The sequence below is a fragment of the Leiobunum rupestre genome, chromosome 4 (assembly GCF_980474605.1).
Source record: "Leiobunum rupestre chromosome 4, qqLeiRupe1.1.hap1, whole genome shotgun sequence".
NCBI lineage: Eukaryota > Metazoa > Arthropoda > Arachnida > Opiliones > Sclerosomatidae > Leiobunum > Leiobunum rupestre.
The window spans coordinates 12757150-12777466 of record NC_143387.1 but is presented as its reverse complement, the minus strand read 5'-3'; the positions used below and the strand labels follow the sequence as shown (position 1 = coordinate 12777466).

The window sequence follows — 20317 nt, the reverse complement described above, 5'->3', positions numbered from 1 at the left end:
CGTCAAATATCATTGCGTTGTTTTTAATAACTAAAGATATTTTAGCAAAGGATCCTTTCAACGTGTTAGATTTTAGAACACGAGCTTTATAAACAACTTGTTTAAATTATTTCAACTGTATTTTTAAGATTGGCAAAATAAATGCTGCTTTCCGATTTCTGTTAGATATTTTGAAGACCGGAGCTGGTTTCTGTAAAACCAGATGAGTAGAAATCTTCTAGCGATGTTTTGTACTCAGGCATTATAAGCAAAGAGTAAAGAAAGTGCGTGAACTAGAGAACACAGTTGCATCGGCCAATGAATTGGTCGCCACAGAGGATGGCATTCCGAAGAGCTCAGGAGACGGGTCTGTACTTTGGTAATACTACTCCGTTAGTCGTAATCTTTAAATATCGAGATAGTCAAACCAATTTTACCTTACATGGAGTACCGAGGAGAAAAGTGCCTTCGGTACGGGAGTATTAGATTATTAGGTGAAGGTATACGCGCTGCCGATGAATAACACGCCACGGAGAGTCAGAATTGCTAGCAGACGAATTTAATTTATTTTACGTCTTGTCAATGGTTTTAAATTACGTTGAACACTTCTGAAAATTCTGCCCACGCAAGTGGCATGCAGTGTTGGACATACGGATATTTTTTTAGTAGTCACTGAATAGTGGGGTAAAATGGGGGTAGCCAACATTTTGGTTTACCCGTCAGAATTAAAATATAAGTTTATTATCAGTTGAGTTACATGATATATTTTTTTAAATAAAATGTGATTGACGGATGATGGATTTATGATAGGCCATATTTTCCATTAGTTATGAATATTAAGGTAAATTTTTCACTAGTAAAATTTACTAGTGAGCCCACAGATTTTGATTAATGTTAGTAACCAGAGCATTTATTTTAGTGCCTATGTCTAACGCTGGTGGCATGATGGTAACGAAATTAGTCTTCCCGTGCAAAAAGGACAAGAGAAACGAACTAGCAGATGATAAAGCAGAGTGTTCTGCTTGCTCTAAGGTTGAATAAAGTGTAACGTAACTGTTCAATTACTAACAACGTTTTATTAGTTGTAAGCCTAATACACAGGGATAAATATTAAGATATTTGTGTTAATTTACGTAATTTATATTCGAAAAATAATAACGAAAGTATGAAAAAATTTCCCATTTTAGAAAACGTAATTGAAAACTATTGACAAGACGTAAACAATGGATTACTTTCGTCCAACATTGCAACAAGTTTTTCGTCCCGTCTTGTTCCCAACTGTACTCTACATGTCAAAAATAGAGGAGACTTGTCGCAGAATTATCCGCTAGAGTTTCTACGATCAAGGTGGGTAATTTTAAATTTTATAGAAAGATAAGTTTGAATTATTGTTATTGATTCCAATTTTAAAACATTATTGGATTACATGAAAAATTAAATTCTTTGAATTATTAGGCGTGTGATATTGATATTTTCGCGGACGGCAGAGAGCGGCACAGCGCTCGGCACTATTATATAGACCAAGGCCTATAATTTTACATATGATGTGTCTGTATTAATTTTTATTTGGCAAACTATAACGTTGTCCATTAGGTTTGACTGTTCGTTGATCCAGATTTGGTGCTGTTCCCAATGGAATACAAAATTTTCACAGTGTGGTCAAAACGTAAAAGTTGCTATCTCTCGAGATGGTGCATTTCAGGAATTCATATCTGAGCTGCTCTTCTTTTCCCTATAGAAGAGATTTTCATTATTCAAGCAATCCGAGAGTGCTCTGAGCAACCTATAAATCAATGCTACAACCTACAAAATTAATACTATGGTTGATTAAAACCGGATTATAAGGATTTGCACATTTTCCTACCTTTTCAAATTATCTGCTCCTATATTGGTATTGGATAGAGGTGCGTTAAAATTCTAAAACTTAATTTTTCTTTAGACAAGAGCTCATCAGCCAGATAATTTTGTCACGGCCGTAGCGACGAAGTGCCCCTCTGAGTCTCAGAGGGGCACTTCGTCTAAGACTGAGTTAAAAACCACACATTGAGATTTGACGCATCCTTCCAATTTCCAGATTCTAAAGTCTATTAAAAAATTAATAAATTTCAATTCCGAAAAACAACACTGAGGTTTGACGCACCCTTTCTGTTTTCAGTTTCGAAACCGTCTAATAAAAAAATTAATGAATCTCATTTCGAACGCAGCCTTCTCGTACTGCCAAGTTTATTTTGCAATATCATTCGAAGCCTACGTCTTAAATCCTTTTTGTCTATGAAGTTGCCAATTCTGTCACTATTATTTATGTTATTCTTTATACAAATTAATGGAATCGTCCGCTACCAAAAACGATATACTGATGTAGCAGCAGAAGACGTAGTTGCAGATTTATCGGAGAATAAACGGAAATAATAAAGAAACAATACATCTATCGCAGATTTAATCGTTGAGATCGAGCCTAGTGAAAACATTTTTGACATGTCTCGTTCCGTTGTATTGAGACACTGTTGGCGAGCTAAGCGACAGAAATTCACAACACTCGCGAAAAACTTACATCACTCGCGATTGGGTAGTTTGAATTTCCACCATTGTGATTGGTTGAAAGGCGTCGCAGATTAAGTCGCGAACTTTCGAGACTAGTCAAAAACATTTTTAAGCGACACATTTCCGAACTAGTGCCGAATTCTTGACGTGACTCGTATTTTGGACGTGTATAAAAGTTTCAACTAGTCGAAAACTGTTGTATTGAGACACTTTTGGCGAGCTAAGCGACAGAAATTTTCAACACTCGCGAATAACTTACATCACTCGCGATTGGGTAGTTTGAATTTCCACCATTGTGATTGGTTGAAAGGCGTCGCAGATTTAGCCGCAATATTTCGAGAATAGTCAAAAACGTTTTTAAGTGACACATTTCCGAACAAGTGCCGAATTCTTGACGAGACTCGTATTTTGGACGTGTATAAAAGTTTCTACTAGTCTAAAACTGTTGTATTGTGACACTTTCGGCTCACGTTAGATTTCTATACGGGAATTGAGACACCTTTGGCGTACTTGACTACAATTTTTAACTAGACATGTTCAATTTGTCGGAGGAGGGGATAAAGGCATGAGATTTTTTGAGGAGGTAACTAAATTATTTCACGTGACACGTAAAGGCCAATAAAGGCTTTGTATAAATTTTGATAAACCAATAGAATGGCGTTTTTCAATAATTACGTGAATAATATTTCTGTCCAGTTACCCAGGGGCGTATATAGGGTATGGCAGCCATGGCGCGTGCCATGGGCGCAACTCGACGGGGGGCACCAAATTATGTTTTAATTTTTTTTGGCGGTCTGCTTTGGTGTTGTGTTTTAGGTTTTTTTAATGTTTATATTTCCGGTATATATATATATCTCTAAGATGAGATTAGATTTAGGTAGCTTTCTGGAAAAAATCGAGAGAGAACAAATGGAAAACACAGACTTCGACGATATTATTGACAAATTTTCGTCAATCAAAGCAAGGAAGGTAACACTATAAGTTGGTTACGAATTACACAATATTTCTTGTACAATTAAAGATTATAGTTATTAAAAATTAACTTAAGTTTCACTTATATTCCTTTCATATAATTCGGACCACCTGGGAAGGGGCGCAATTTCTATGGTTTGCCGTAGGTCAAGTTTTCCTAGCTACGCCACTGCAGTTACCGTTAAAAACGTTTAGTCCAATTACTATGCGCGAAGAAATTGTCTAGTCAAAACGAAAAGCATTAGTCGAAATAAAGTTTTGACATGTCTAAAATTGATTTTGACATGTATAAATTGTGTCGAGTCAAGTAAAAACGTGACTCCACCCCAGCTACGCCTAAATGAAACAGCCATTTTCTAATGGTTGAATAAATAATGAGCTTAAATTGTCACGGTTTTATTGGTGGAAACGTTGCAACTTCGATGGGATTCGGTGAATTAAAACCCAATGAATGCTAACGGAAAAGCACTAGTCAAAAACCTTTGACATGTCCAAAAGTGTTGCTTGTGACACTTTTGGCGTTCCATAGGCGTCCACCGCGATTGATGAAAAAGTACGCATGAATTCATTTGCAACTGAATCGTTGTCGGATAGTATTTTCCCGTCTTTAATTAGACTTATGGATTGGTAAGTAGATTCCCTCTGTTTATTATTAAACGTCCAGAAGTTTTTCGGGTTATTTTAAGAGAGTCAGCAACCCTATTCAGATAAGCAGATTTGTCCCGTTTAATTAGCCGTTGCGTCAGAGAGCGTTGGTCGTTATATTTTGATTTGTTTAAGTTCTATTGTGTGGTTTTTTTGGATGTTTGTGAAGTTATTTCTTACGTTTCAGCTCTTTAAGCCGTTCGGTTGAACAGAAATCAGTAAAATTCTTTTCGGTTTTCTTGAAATTGGTGGTTGTGGTAGAACACCGTTTTGAAATAAAGGTATCCATCGCCAGCGCAATTGTATCCGATATGTACTTGGCAGCGACATTCACGTCAACTGCATATATATACATATATACGTATATATATATATTAGGGTGTTTAAAAAAAATGCAAATATCGAAATGTTTTGGTGCACATTGATTTTCTTGTTCATTTTGGTCGGAAAATGACACAGGAAAAATTTTACGTAAATTCATTAATTTTTAGGACTGCCTCAACGAGCTAAAGTTTTACCATTATAAACAAACCCATTTAAATGTCACTTAAATACTTTAACTGATGAAATATTGAATATTTATTACTTACTTAAGTTTAAACAGGGTTTATTATAGTAATAAGTACCGGTACACAATAAAATAATTGGCAGAAATCCCCACAAAACCAGGTCCTAACTTGTGATTTTCAGCAGATATGACCTGGTTTAGTGGGGCTTTCTGCCAAATATTTTATTGTGTACCGGTACTTATTTCTATAATAAACCTTGTAAAAACCTAAATAAGTAATAAATATTAAATTTTTCGTTCAAGTAAAGTATTTGAGTGACATAACTGATTTTTGCTTATAAATAGGTTAGTTCATAGTGGTAAAACTTAACCTCGTTGAGGCAGTCCTAAATATTAATGAAATAACCTAATTTTTTTCGTGGGTCATGTTCTCATCAAAATGAACAAGAAAATCCATGTGCACCAAAACATTTCGATATTTGCATTTTTTTGAACCACCCTATTATATATATACATATATACGTATATATATATACATATGTATATATATGTATTATATGTATATGTATATATATATATGTATATGTATATGTATATAGATATATATATATAAATAGCACCCCCGCGGACCCCGTGGTGTGGGGGCCTCCTGAGAACTAGGAGCCCCCCAAACGTTTAGTATTAAAATCGGTGCTATTTAAAAGGTCCGAGTCGTTTTTCGTGCGGTGGGGGCGGAGTTCCTAGCTACGCCACTGTATATATGTATGTATGTATATGTATATATGTATGTATGTATATATATGTATGTATGTATATGTATATATGTATGTATGTATGTATATGTATATATGTATGTATGTATATATATGTATGTATGTATGTATATATATGTATGCATGTATATGTATATATGTATGGACATATATGTATATATTAATCCTCAGCTGTATCAATTAAAAATTTAGGATCGCAATTCTGATCAGGTGCTGTTTACATTTCCTTTCTTCTTTGATATATAACAAAAATGTGTTAGTCAATATAAACAGAAGGATCACCAATTTTTATTTGCCTCTACAAAATGGTATTCTACCAAACCAAAATATTTTTCTAAGTGGTTTTCTTCTTAATATTAAATGGAAATGAAGGGTATTTCAATTGGCTCGGTCAGGGCTTTTTTTCGTGGTTTTAAAAAAAAAATATTTTTTTACCTGTAGGTGTCACACAAAATATTTAATTGGAAAAGTTGTAGACTATAGTCGAAAATTTAAAAATAAATCTGGTTCGGTCAAAAAAGACCTATTTTTCATTGAGTTTGGAGGTCGTGGAAAAAAAAATAATTAGCCAAAGTGACAATTGATTATAAATGACATTTATAAAATGATTTAAAAAATTCCGCCTTCTGACGCAATGAACACATTATGAAATGCATCCCGAAGCATTTTTGGAGTGACGCGATGACATGCTTCGATGATTCTTTGTTTTTAACGCAAGTTTTCACAGTTGTTTGGTAAACGTATTTCTTTGTGAAACCCCAAAATAAAAGGTCGAGTAGTGTTTGATCCGGGGACCAGACCTTGCAGGCCAACGAACAAGAACCTTTTCTTTCCATCTATCTTCCAGGAAACTCGTCGTTTAGATACGCAACCTTATCATGATATCGGTGAGCTGGCATTCCATCTTGCTGGAACCAGACACATCAGTAGTTGAGCGTGAATATCCCGGTGGTCTACAGTCATGAAGCAAAACCAGTTGCAGAAGTCGAGTCGGCGCTGTCTGTCACCGTTTTGCAGTGCTTGGTGGAGAATCGCTCGGTAAGGATGTAAACGGTGTCTGTTGAATGTTCTCCAAACGTAGTTTCAATACCACCAAATGTCATAGCTGGCAGTCTGACCCTCGCTCGATGATAGGCGATGAAGTAGGCTAGGATAGTATTTTCCATGTCGATGTCTCCAAACCAAGACCACGAAACCTCGGATTAATATAACCCCAGTTGTAGAAGTCGCGGACCACTCTAAGAACCGTCGTATGATTTGGTCTGCAATTGGGAAATCGTCGTCTAAATAACCGACTTACTAGGGTAGAGTTGCGATGAATTTCTCTGTAAAATAGCTCTAACATATGAGCGCGCTGATCTCGAGTGTAAAGAGACATACTTGACAATAATCGTCCAAGCTGAGAGAATGATGTAATTTTAAAATGTGAATGCTTTAAATACTAAACGGAAAATTGACATTTCACGTTAATGAAAAACAAAAACATTGTTAAAGAAAATGTTGGTCTTCGTTTTGAGATCTTACTCGTAACCACTTTGAAATGGAAGACTCTCTCTTCGTCTACTTTGTCTAATTTGGTGTTGGACGTTTCATTTTATCTATTTAGATATAAAAAATGTCGGCTCTAATGTGCAAAAAGAAGATCCGTAACAAAAGGTAGACTTCTGGGGCAAGTAATGTTAAAAATAAAACTTCTCAATATTTCCAAATGTCTGGTATGGTTGTCATCTCTGATAGTATTTACATCTTTTAACGCAAAATCTTTTCATTAATATCAATAATCTCCGGAGAATAGCCGTTGGAGGGTATCTTCCATATTGCTAAAGATATGCGTATTTTATGCGTTTTAAAGGCTGAGAACAGGGATTCCATTTTCTCGTGCGTTAATTTTGACCCCCACGATTCTGAACTTGTATATATCTTGAGGAGTGACAGTTTGGACAGCTTCACCGACGGCTCAGACTGTTTTTGAATTGTAAAATATCCAGAATTGTCCAAGCGGTCACTCAAGCTATCAGAGATGTCAATCAATTTGTCAGTTAAGCTGTCACTCGTCAAAACATCGAGTACAGAATTAGAGAGGTAGAAATTCGGTCTTTAAATGTGAGTTTTCCTGTTCTTGCGTTTATGTCTAATAGCACGAAGATATGTTTGAACTGCATCGCGTCATCCAAAGGTTTGCCACATTTGTCAAAACCAGTAAAGCAGCCGTCAGTGACAGTGAAAAATCAGCGCAAGTGTTTACGTCATCCGATTCAACTTCTGAATCATTGCCGCCTGCAGCACCACAACCCTTAACTCTTGAAAATACTGTCTTTTGTCAAGTTCATAGACGTGGTTCGTTTGCAAAGCCCATATACGCACGCGAGTCAGAAACAACGTACGGTATGAGATATGGTTACGTAAGTCCATCTTTGTTAAGAACTACATGTACGTTAGAATGTGCAGATGTCATCTAGTCGATGGCGAACTTCCTTGATGACATTACTGATAATATCACTGACGTTAACAGTTCCAGATCTCTTAGCACTACTGACATTGAGAATCTTCGTACATTGAGGACCGCAAAAGGCAAAGTATCGAATCGTTTGTCACGAGTGACTCTTTAAGTGCTCATGTCCCTCTCGCAAAACCAGTTCCGTGATGTCTATTCCATCGGCGAAGACAAACTAAAGACTACTAAATCATGTTCATCAAAGACAGCTTTGCTACTGATAAAACTACGTATCAGTTTACCCAACGCAGTGTTATCCGGGCTTTTTCAAATGAAAGAGTCCACCATTATGAACATTATTGAAATGATACTTGCTGCTTTAGAAGAACGTTTTGTACCGCTACATTACGGTCTTCACCATATTTCCAGATAAGATTTAATCGCCAATCACCAATAAACGTTGACAGGGCCCTGTTTACCGCCTATAGGGATTTGGCAGCATGACGTCACGTACATTTGGCTATGACCATCATTCTGGCCTGCTTTTTTTCTAATTGGAAAAAGCATGGTTGAAGTAATATCTACGTCATGCTGGTAAGTTCCTATACACCATTTCAGTATTTGTACTCATTTAGACGAAACTATTAGTTTGTAACCTCTAGTGGCTCTACTACATTTTTCTAAAAGTTTATCATTCACGTTCACAGATTGCGCTTCTCTGCACTTTGCAAGCGCAGAAACAATTACTGAAATGGTGTTTATAATGATTTTCTGACATAGAAAATGTTTTGCACTTAATACTTTTAAACCTGGCAACACTGTTGCTTGGCAAAAGTCGTGACTGTCGCGTAGTCGCGTCAGAGCAAGGATCCTATGTTAGAAGGATAGGTAGCCCTCCGGCCAGCCCATGTTTTCCAAACGCCGGCAGCGCCGACGATATTAAGAGAGCCTCTAAAAGTGGGACGTCTGGTTTATATTCCCTCACGAGCGTCTCAATCCCCAACGCGTATGGTCGTTTTTATTGGTTTAAAGTGGTCACGTGTTCAGTTTTTTTTACGGTTTTTTCTTATTGGCTTCTTTAACTCACGTGAGCTTATGTCGCCTGCTTAGAATGTAATATCTTTGCATTTTTCTCCGGATTTGTGTCCTTTGCAATAGTTTTATTTTTATACGGTGTAAGTTAACTTTTAATTAATGTTTTGAAATCGAATGAGTTTGATATCTCTAGAATGCGGTTTTTGTTCGAAAGTCTACAAAGTTCGGGCAAGTTTAACATACCATATGAAATCCGTGCATGGGACGTACTCCAACCCTTTAGTTTCTGGGACTAAATTTTGTAGGGAAGGTAAATGTCAATTTAGCGCGCGCACTGTGAATTAATTAATCGAACACCTCAGAAAAAAAACACGAGTTACATAATTTTAAAGTTGCTGAGAAAGAATTCTCTTAAAAACTGGGTATGTAGGATTCCACCTTTTATTCTTTTTGCTGTCTTCAATATCTCTTTTAAAATTTATTTTCAATTAGAATTTTTGCAATGGAAAGAAGAGTTAGAGGGAGAACCAAAAAATAAATGGTTCTTGTACGGCTTTTATAAATTTGACTGAAGGTATTTCTGGAACTGAAAAAGTGTTGGTTTCATTCTGCGAATGTCATTATGGCCATAAAGTTGAATTAAAACACTTGGATTTAAGCTATCAAGAAAAAACCACTCTCGCGGGACAAATTGCTCAAGGTATTCCATTTGAAACTATTTTGGATGGCGTTAGAAGCAATGTAGATTAGAAATCACTAGAGCGTTATCACCTCTTGACCACTAAGGACTTGCACAACATTGAAAGAGACTTTGCTCTCAACCAAGATATTAGATAAAATAAATGGTTCTTGTGTGAATATTTAAAATTTTGGAACAAGTAAATACTTTTACGCTTCATCATACACAATATTAAATTTTTATTTTAAATTGGTTTATAAAGATTTGAAATTTTAATTATTTAATTTCGGTTGATTGAATGTAGTTATGGAATAGAAGTTTTTTTCTGTCTAGTTTTTTTATTTTTGTCTACTAGTCCAGCGGCATAGCAGAATGATTGTGCACTTTCGTATAAAAACATGAAATTTTCCATGATGGCTAGAAATGCCATGAAAAAAAATATAAGAAATCGAGCCACTTCAAATTTTACCCATGAGCCCCTATAATCCAAGATGGCGGCCAAAACTAACCAATTTTTGTTACTGTCGTCCGATTTGATTGATTTTCATGTTAGACATGCATTTTTGGGTGCTGAGTACGATTTTGAAGTTTAATATAACTTTATTGCACATTTAAATTTATTAAAAATTCAAAATGGTGGCCAAAACCGAGAGCCAAAACTAACATTTTTCGTTTATTATAATCCGATTTAATTGATTTTCACCAAACAACTAAAGAAATATTTCTAATTATACTCCAACAAGATTATGTCAAACCACTTGTTTCACATAATTGTCATATATGATAAATTACCTTTTCTATAGATTAAAAAAATTAACACGTAAATTTATAAAGAAATGTCTAACAATCTCCGTCACATCCGCACAGTCCGGTACACCGAAGTTCAGTTACATTTACATCTATGCCCCTCACAGTTTTTTTACATTTGCACGATATCAGCTCAAAGCATGATGTCAGAGCATCGGGTAGATCAGTCCAATGGGGTTCATGCATTCCACCATCCGTTTTATTCCATCCCCAGTTGATTGGTGACGGTAGGTCAGGATGTGCAATTACACTCTGACCCCACACATGACCTCCCTGATACACTGCTCTTTTTATATGTTGTCTAAGAGCGGCTTTTGACGGCGGTATGTTCTGCACATTAGAGTTCTTTGCAAATAATTTTTTCCTCACACTGTCGATGTCACAGTGTGTATTTGTTCGATCGTAAAGTAAAATGACGAATCTCTCGATGGTTTCATATACGTTATCTCTTTTGGCGCACATGACATAGCTAGAAGGGCTCCTGATAATTCTGGAAATACCTTCCACGTGGCCCATGCCTTCTTTTTACCGTGGCCGGCGAAACTAGATACCGTATCGCACCCAGTTAGGGCGTGGAACATCGGTAGAGCACACGACTTTGAGGGCCCAAGATTCTTGGCTATATTGTGGGCAGAAAAATATCTCACGTTCTTGCCCGTACCAAATTCCACCCAGAGCTCGACTGATTGAGAGAGTTTATTGGCAGCATTTACCGCTAAAACAATAACGTCTGTATCCACAGTACGTATAAGAATCTGGTGGTGGCCATTGTTGGCTGCGTGAACTGCATGTAATATAATCCGAGTATCCGCCTCCTCATGAGTGCAGGGAAATATTTCTTCGAGAATGGTTAGAGGTGGGTTGCTGCGAACCATCTTTCCATCGGTTACCACTAGCTGTTTGTCTCCCTCGCCTAATGGATGGCACATTAGTTGTTGAGACAAGAATGAAAACAGTTCTTTTTTATTTTCGTTTTCTTGAAGGAAGTTTTTCCAATTGGTTGGAACCTTTGCTTCCGCAACCACACGTCGTCTTGTCCCTTTCCCCCGTTTAGTTCTTGCTCCAGCTTTTAGAGAGCTTTCAAAGTAATTGTCCCAAATCACATCTAACCGCGTTACGTTTCGAAGCTTGGACACTATATATGGAATGAATATTTCTTTGGCGTAATGACTAAAAGTCTTTGAGTGAGGTGGCAGCATTTGTACAATGACTGCGCCGTCAAGAATTAAACAAGTAACTTCGGGGACATCTGATTGAGGTTCTGCCTCCTCTTCAAGACATTTAAGGAGATCGCTCTTTACACCAAAACGAAGCTTTCCACCATCAGAGAGTGATGGAGGAAAAGCCTGGTTCTCATGCTTAAAGAACGAATCCAAATCACCCCCTCTTGTTTGGCAACCAATGTAGAGGCGAGAAAACAATTCCACGTTGTTTTTCATTGACAGTATCTGTTGCTTTCCTTTCGTAGAAGGTTTTGCTTTTGGCGTGTGGAACAGACGAAATTTATAACGTTTAATAGGATCATCAAGTGGTTTACTTCTATCAACGAGACGTTCAGTAACGAATGTTTCGAATTGTTGTTTACCAATTGTTTCTACATTGGCTATAGACTTTATGACGTCAGCATCCGCAATGTCTTTTGTATTTAAAACAAGTAGATCGTTAGTTTCCTCCAAAAATGGGTTGCCAAATTCTTCTATGGTTTCAACAAGGGAATTTACATTTTTTAAAAACGACGCCTGAACACTTGTTGCTTGTTCGTGGTGGGGTGCAAAACAGTGACCTCCAATTTCATCTTGAAATTCGTTGATGACTCTGGCCACTTCAGGTCCCGCCACCATCCAACGCCTGAGGGCATTTGGGTTGTCTGTAAGTCCAACAGCTCCTCCATCGCCTTTAATAACCGCATTATTTTGTTCGTGAGCTTGGTCAAGGGGTATGGCGGAGAAGATCCGATTAGTCTTTTTCACTGTGAAGTATCCAGCGCTGAACTCTCTGTGAATGGTAGGATGTTTGATTTCCAGCTCTGCCATGTCTCTGAGATGTACAGGTGTCCAACGAGCGTAGTTGGTGTGGTCCAATGCAAAGAACCAGGGTGTCAGCTCGGTCAACGCAGCTACATACTGTTTAAAGTCCGCTTTTCGCAAAGAACGGACGTAGACAAACAAAAGGATTTCTAATCTGATCACAGTGTCCCAGTATTGAAATTGAGGAATGGATTTATTTTTTTGATTACGCCATTCTGAAAACCCCAGAAGCTCATTTTCTTCACTCAGCTGTTGACTTTGGTAATGTTGGTATGCACGATTCTGAAGTATATACAGTGCCGATACGGTTACTTCATGCGCCCTCCTTGTACGTTTAATATGTGCCGCTCTCAAAAACGAATCACATACTCCAGCTGTTCCAACACCAGCTTGTACCAGAGCCTCAACCCAGCCACTGCCTTTAAGCCAATCGCCGATCGTTTTCAAGAAAGCCATTTCAAAATGTAAACCACCCATCATTACCACAATCGTGTCCTCTCCGTACGTATCAGGCCACTTCCATTGAATTTGTTTCGACAATGTAAATAACGGCTGATCAAAAGCGATAACCGGTGTTTGGCCAGCATTCAGATGCTGAACGGTGTTCTTCAAAACGTCCATTGAATGTTTGATCATTGCTATAGTATGAGCACTTTCAAGGAAAAGAGGAAGCAACACACTGGGACCTGTAACAAATTCTTTCGTGGTAGGAAGTAGGCTAGCGTGGTATGCAGACCAGGATATGTTATCCAAAGTATTATTAGCGATAGATTCCTTTGCATAATCTAGCCACTTGTATTCTGCTATTTCGTGTTCCGGAAAATTTTCATTGTTTAACGATGCAATACTCGTTGGTGGAACTGCTGATCCTTTAACACTACAAGCAACTGGATGCACTTCTGTGAAGTATTTTGGAAGAGAGTCCATAGTCTTAGATACATTAGTACCCGTAATTGTGGGAATGTTTCGGTCAAGGCCCTCGCCATTGAAATTGGGGTGCTGAAAGTGAGAGATAGAAGTGCCATGAAATGACTCTTTTGATGTTGTTGAGCTTGGGTTATGGTCTATATTATCCACTGCTGCAGTTGTAAACACACCACCCCGCATTTTAGGGGGGCAAACGACTTGTTCTATATTATATGGTTGACACACTGCATTTCCCATTTCTGTAGAAATACGAAAAACTCTATCATATGATATGCTTACTCCCAGACTTGAAATTCGATCAACAATTTTCTTTTTGCGTGTTTGAGTATGTACCATTAAACCTATGTAAATGGGTACAGGAGTCTCCTGGATTCTCTTGTGCTTCATATGTGTCGTCTTAATTGATCTTTGATGCTTGACACTATTAAACTTTAAAAGTTGAGCGATCGTTAGTGCTACTTGAGACAAAGAATCTTCTACCTTGTTTTGAATGTTCGGACCCTCCAAAATCATGCTGACAAGTTGAAGCAACAATGGGTGTATGGATTTTATCTGCGATTCCTCAGAGAAACCATTTAAGAAGCAGTTGTGTTCTTCAAATATGTGGCGGCGAACAATCTGGGCTGCATGTGCTAATTGAAGAGCATCATTCTCAGAGTCTAATTCACAAGCTTTTGTCAAAGCAGCTCCGATATCGTCATCGAAGGCCAAGTACACATCCCTCCCGGTTTTTTGTGGGCACATGTCAGGAAATTGAAGCAACAGGCGTTCTTTTAAACGTGTAGAATGAATTCTTGAACCACTACATCCACCGAGTTGTTCCATCCTTGTATTGTATAGGCTTGAAAGATCGGAAAGTTTGAAAACATTTGCTACGTTTTTTTCTCTTCGAGTTTCTTTAATAAACATAACAAGCTCTGCAAAGACTCTTCCTGATATCAAGTTTTGGGCTTCAGAGCTTGGTGTTTTCTCGGCAGAAGCTTTCCTTGCACGATAGTACAGTGAATTTAGGCAAATATTATGATACATTGCGTCAATCGCCACCATGTCTCCCGAACTAAGACGACCCAGAAGTTTAGTGTCCCCTAGCAGAAGTGCACATTCTCGAACTCGGCTATCAATTTGGAAAGTACTTGCTGCGTGCAGTCTTTCTTTGCCATCTTCTTTTCCACAGAAAAAACATTGTTCTTTTATTTTATAATCTGATTTTTGACTGGATCGTCTTCTCTTCAAAGGTGAATCTCTGTCTTGAGTGGGGTTATTTTTAAAGGTTCGTTTTTGTGCTCTTTTTAACTTGGTTTTATTTTACTTCAACTTGCAAGATAAGTGGTATTTAGCCCTATTGGCCACCATGGACGCTTCTATCACTATCCCTTCATCTAGTCTCGCGAGTGTTTCATCTGAAAGTTCTCCAAGCTCGTTAAATGCTTTAACGTTTTCAGCAAATAAAGCGTAAACGGTTTGTTCTACATCTTTGCTCTTCCTTTTTGCTGGACATGTTAACTGTTCCTTGGTGTTTTCTTGGCATAGCATACACAACCTCCAGTTTGTCTTTATTTGTTTTTGGGCCGAAAAGCCTGAAGTTGATGGCTGACTCGGGTCTACTAATTGAAAACTTTTGGACATATTCACTAATGTGCGTAGTACATATAGACTTAAAAAAACAATTACTACCCGTAACGCGGTACAATAACTCTACCACAGTATTACTCGGACAACTCTACCCGTTTTCAACGACAACTCTTCAATAAATTTTCAACGCGTTGTTTTTTGTGTATTTTGACCTGTTGACGTCATTTATAATGGGCAAAGCATTACCAATTGGGAATCTAAAAAAAAGAAGCCTTTGACCTCGTAAACACGATATATCGTATTATGTTACCGGACCCGTAAAACGAAAGGACTATCTAGACTACCACGGTGAAATGGAGATATATATTCTTTTATTTCGAAAATTGTTTTTACGGGAAACCAATTATTTATAAAACAAGTTAATTTTTGACCGCTATTTAATTAGTTTAAAAATCAAATTATTAATCTTTAGCTTCAAATTCGTCCTCAGCACCCGAATATTCTTAACTTAAGTGAAAATGAATGAAATCCGACAACAATAATAGAAAAATGTTCATTTTGGCCGCCATTTTGAATTTTGAATTAGTTTAAATGTACATTAATGTTATTTTAAAACTTCAAATTCGTACTCAGAACCCAAAAATACATGTCTAAAATGAAAATCAATCAAAACGGACAACAATAATAAAAAAAATTTGCCGCCATCTTGGATTACAGGGGCTCATTTAATTAGTTTAAATGTCCATTAATGTTATTTTCAACTTCAAATTCGTACTCAGCACCCGAAAATACATGTCTAACATGAAAATCAATCAAATGGGACAACAAAAAGAGAAAATAGTTAGTTTTGGCCGCCATCTTGGATTATACAGGGTTCGTACAAAATTTCCGGAATTAAATTCCCTGACATTTCCAGGTTTTCCCTGACTTAATTGACAAATTTCCCTGACCATTTTTGTAGAATAAATTTATGTTTTAGGGTAAAAATCTTGAAAAATTTTAATTGTGTATTTTTAATACATTTTTCAAACATTTATTTGCCAGTTTTGTTTTTGGGGTCATTTTAAAATTCCCTTACTATTTTGGACCATTTTAAATTTCCCTGACCATTGGGAATCATTTTCCAATTCCCTGACTTTTCCCTGACCTTTTGGAAACATTTTCAAATTCCCTGACTTTTCCAGGTATTCCAGGTCGTGTACGAACCCTGTTATAGGGGCTCATGGGTAAAATTTGAAGTGGCTCGATTTCTTATATTTTTTTTTATGGCATTCCTAGCCATCATGGAAAATTTCATGCTTTTATACGAAAGTGCACAATTCATTTAATTTCCGGAGCTATGCCGGTGGACTATACACTAAAAATATTAAAATAGGTTTTTTTTAATTCTAACATAACTGGAAACTTAAAGCTTTTTATTTTATAACTAGTTTTAACCTAAATTGTATTTTTATTTTGTATCTATTATTTAAAGTCTGATTTGATATAGATATGGAATAGCAAAATTAATATTTTAGGTTGTAATCATGCATATTTTAAAATTTGATATTTATTATTTTATATCTAAATGGCTTTAAATAGTCCTTAAGTTTTTCCATCTTAAGAATTTTTTTTAATTCTAACCTAAATTGAAATTTAAAGCTTGTTTTATTTCTATTTCTTACCTAAATTTAATTTTTATATTTTTTATCTCAATGTTTTATTTTAGTTTGAATATAGTTATGGAATAGCAAAATTAATATTTTAAAATTTTATATTGTATTTTTTTATATCTTAATCGGTTTAAATAGACCTTAAGTGTTTTCTCTGTGTGTTGGTTTTTTTGTCTTCAATAAATTGTTTTTATCTCAAGAGGTTTTTTTTTCAAACCGAACTAGAAACATATAGCGTATTCTTTTATTTGGTTTCATTTCTATTTCTTACCTGATTGTTTTAGCAGTTATCAATTTTCCAATATGGGGACTTCTAGTGCTAGAATTTGTTTCATAAAAATATCTATTTTGTTGAATACTTATGTTTTGTGTATGATAATGTAAATATTAAATACCTTCAAAATGAAACCTGCTTATTTTTTAAAAGGAATTGTTTTTTGAAATATCTAAATTTTGAGTGAGAGGGTTATTCTAAGTTAATAATCCAGTTTCTATAATCCAGGACTATTGTTGTTTAACGTATGTTTTTTTTTAATTAAGGATTTGTTTGAGTTTGGTAGCAAAATGTATTTAAATGTTTTTTATTTTAGTATAAAATATTTAAAATATTATTGCTTTCTAAAACTTTGAATTATAATTTGCAATAAGTGTGTATTTCTTGTTCAGTAGCCACAACTTTAAGAGTTATAAGGTCATTGGTTTGGAAAATAGATTTTAGAACATCTTTCTCTATAGTATCGGGTTTCGTAAGACTTTTTTTTTGACATATTTTTTTCTTGTGCTGAAAAACCTATCTTGAGTCTTATTTTTTTGTTTGCGGGTTCAGCCTTTGATAACTCTGTTTCTTCGAATTTCAGATTCATCTTGCGTTTTTCTTTAATAGCAGGGCTCTGCCAAGGTATTTTTCAAGGAATTTACAATTTCACTCTTCTTACTTGGTGACAGCCCTTTAGCAATTCCCAAAATTTCAGAGCACACTTTCCCGACGTCTTCATCTGTACATTCCTTTTATACAGCTGGATTTATCACATATTGGAAATGTAGTTCCATTTCATTAGAGACATTTTCATTTTTACCTATTTCTTGACGTTGTAGTTTTCCTTGAGTATTTTGGACCACATAATGGATGTGTTTGCAAATAGTGGCGTGTATTAAACAAGGAAACAAAAATATATTTTTGTAATATGAATCGTGTGTCCGTGTGTTTGCTCAGATTGTTTATTGTTTGTTGTTATTTTAGTTTAAAGAGTGTAATTTAATATTTTAAAGATTTTTGGAAATACTACTGAAATTAAATACTATTTTAAATAATTATATTTGAAAAATACAGCAATTTCAAAATTCTTAGTTTTTTTGTAACGAGATGGCGTTGGGAGCCGAAAATGAATTAAAATGACAAGATAATGAATTCGAGGAATTTAAGTAATATAAATTATTTGATATAAAAAGCAGATAAAATGTTCCAACGGTAAATAAAATTAACAGAAAAAAAATTATCTATGATATCTGCGGAGGCGAGATATGAACTCACGCCCGGTCGATGGAGAGAGCGCATTTTTAACCATTATACCGGCCTCTTCGCTGAGTATAATGGTCAAAACGGAAAATATGTAGAGATGTAAGAGCTTCCAAGTCTTAGCGATGAATTGACAACGAAATAGCCAGAAATACCCGAATTACAATTACATACAGGTCAAATCACTAATTATTTTATAGCACAAACTCAATTTGCAACTAGATTTTGTATTATTATTATTATATCTTTAATAAAGTTCGGACATCTTTTTATATTTCATTTCTAGCCGGGAAGCCGAAAAGCGCATGTGAAACGAATGTACTTCAACCTGTGTTGCCACGTCAATTTGCCGTGGTATAGGGCTCATGATGATCTACACAACGCAAACTAAGAGGAATTTCCCCGCTTGGCTACGTTTTTTCGCGTTCCCAATCATACCTGATCACACACACACACACACACACACCCAAAAATGGACGACACCAGCCTATAATGACTCATTTAATATAAATAGTACACGATTCATAAAAATCAGGACAACTGCAAGAATAAGTGTGAATGCAAATGTTGCAGAAACTACAAATTAGTGGGCAAACGCAAGATTCATATATTTTTTCAATAATGTACGCCGTGTTTTTTGTTTTATCAGATTCCAATTTAAAACAACCTTCTCGTATTTTTTCAATTTTAGCATTCAAATTTTGGCTTTGCACGTGGCGACTTTTGATAGTGGATATTTTAGTTGTATTTTTACCTTTCTCCAATTTGATCAATCTTCCGAATGATTTTTCCCTTACCAATCTTAGGAGAATATGAATACTTTTATCTTAACGTTTTATTTTTCGCCCTCGAAGGTAAATGTGTTTTAAAACCTTATGTAGGCTTTCTAAAAACATGTTGGTGTTTATTCCAGCTCCTTTCCTATAGCAGTAGGCCCAAGTTTCAGATCGTTGCACATAATGTTTAAGAAAATATTTTCCAAATTTTGAAGTGTCATTGTCATCCATTAACTGTTCCATTAATTCTGACAGCATAACTTTGAATTTATTTTCGTCGGGTTCTTCCAACAGAACTCGAATAGACTTGTAGACGCAGAGTTGATTTTCTTTACCTTTAATTTTAGAAAGGTTTTCATGCCACGCTCTATCGATGTGCCAAGTGCAAAACAACCTTTTGGGAACTGCCGTCATTGTAGAAGCCCACGCTGAGTAAAACGTTTCTGTTATATCGCTCATAAATATCAGAGCTTCTATAACCCCGGACTTCTGCTTCACGTGTTCAAAAAATATTGTCATTACAATAGTGTCTCCTCTGTTGCTGTACATAAATCCAACTGGAAATCCTTCTCCATAATCATCAATGACCATGAGAGACGTAAGTTGAAAATCATAACCATTTATTCCATGAGTTGAGTCTATACAAATTATTTTATTTTGACCAAACAGCTTCAGCATCTCAACTTGAATGCTGGTCATAATAATCAAACAAAGGTCATCTTTCTTCAGCCTTTTATCTTCTATTATTTCACCTTGCGCTTTATAGAAGAGAACAGGGTTTAATTCCTCTGTAATTTGACTCATTTCCTCAACCCAGGCAGCCACACTTAGGGCATCATTTTCATGTTTTCTAATATCTTGTTTGAGAGCAAAGTCTCTTTCAATGTTGTCCAAGTCCTTAGTCGTCAAGAGGTGATAACGCTCTAGTGAATTCTCCTCTACATTGCTTCTAACGCCATACAAAATAGTTTCAAATGGAATACCTTGAGCAATTTGTCCCGCGAGAGTGGTTTTTTCTTGATAGCTTAAATCCAAGTGTTTTAATTCAACTTTATGGCCATAATGGCATTCGCAGAATGAAACCAACACTTTTGAAGATAATTCTTTCTCAGCAACTTTAAAATCATGTAACTCGTTTTTTTTTCTGAGGTGTTCGATTAATTCATTCAGAGTGCGCGCGCTAAATTGACATTGACCTTCCCTACAAAATTTAGTCCCAGAAACTAAAGGGTTGGAGTACGTCCCATGCACGGATTTCATATGGTATGTTAAACTTGCCTGAACTTTGTAGACTTTCGAACAAAAACCGCATTCTAGAGATATCGAACTCATTGTATTTCAAAACATTAATTAAAAGTTAACTTACACCATATAAAAATAAAACTATTGCAAAGAACACAAATTCGGAGAAAAATGCAAAGATATTTCATTCTAAGCAGGCGACATAAGCTCACGTGAGTTAAAGAAGCCAATG

General features: G+C 36.0%; 1 protein-coding gene across 1 annotated transcript; it reads right to left on the bottom strand.

Annotated features, from left to right (window-relative positions):
- Positions 1-18894: 18894 nt before the first annotated feature.
- Positions 18895-20103, bottom strand: LOC149946417 (uncharacterized). The gene has a single exon (XM_090170736.1). The coding sequence runs from the start codon at positions 20101-20103 to the stop codon at positions 18895-18897; it is 1209 nt and encodes a 402-aa protein (XP_090026862.1).
- Positions 20104-20317: the final 214 nt, after the last annotated feature.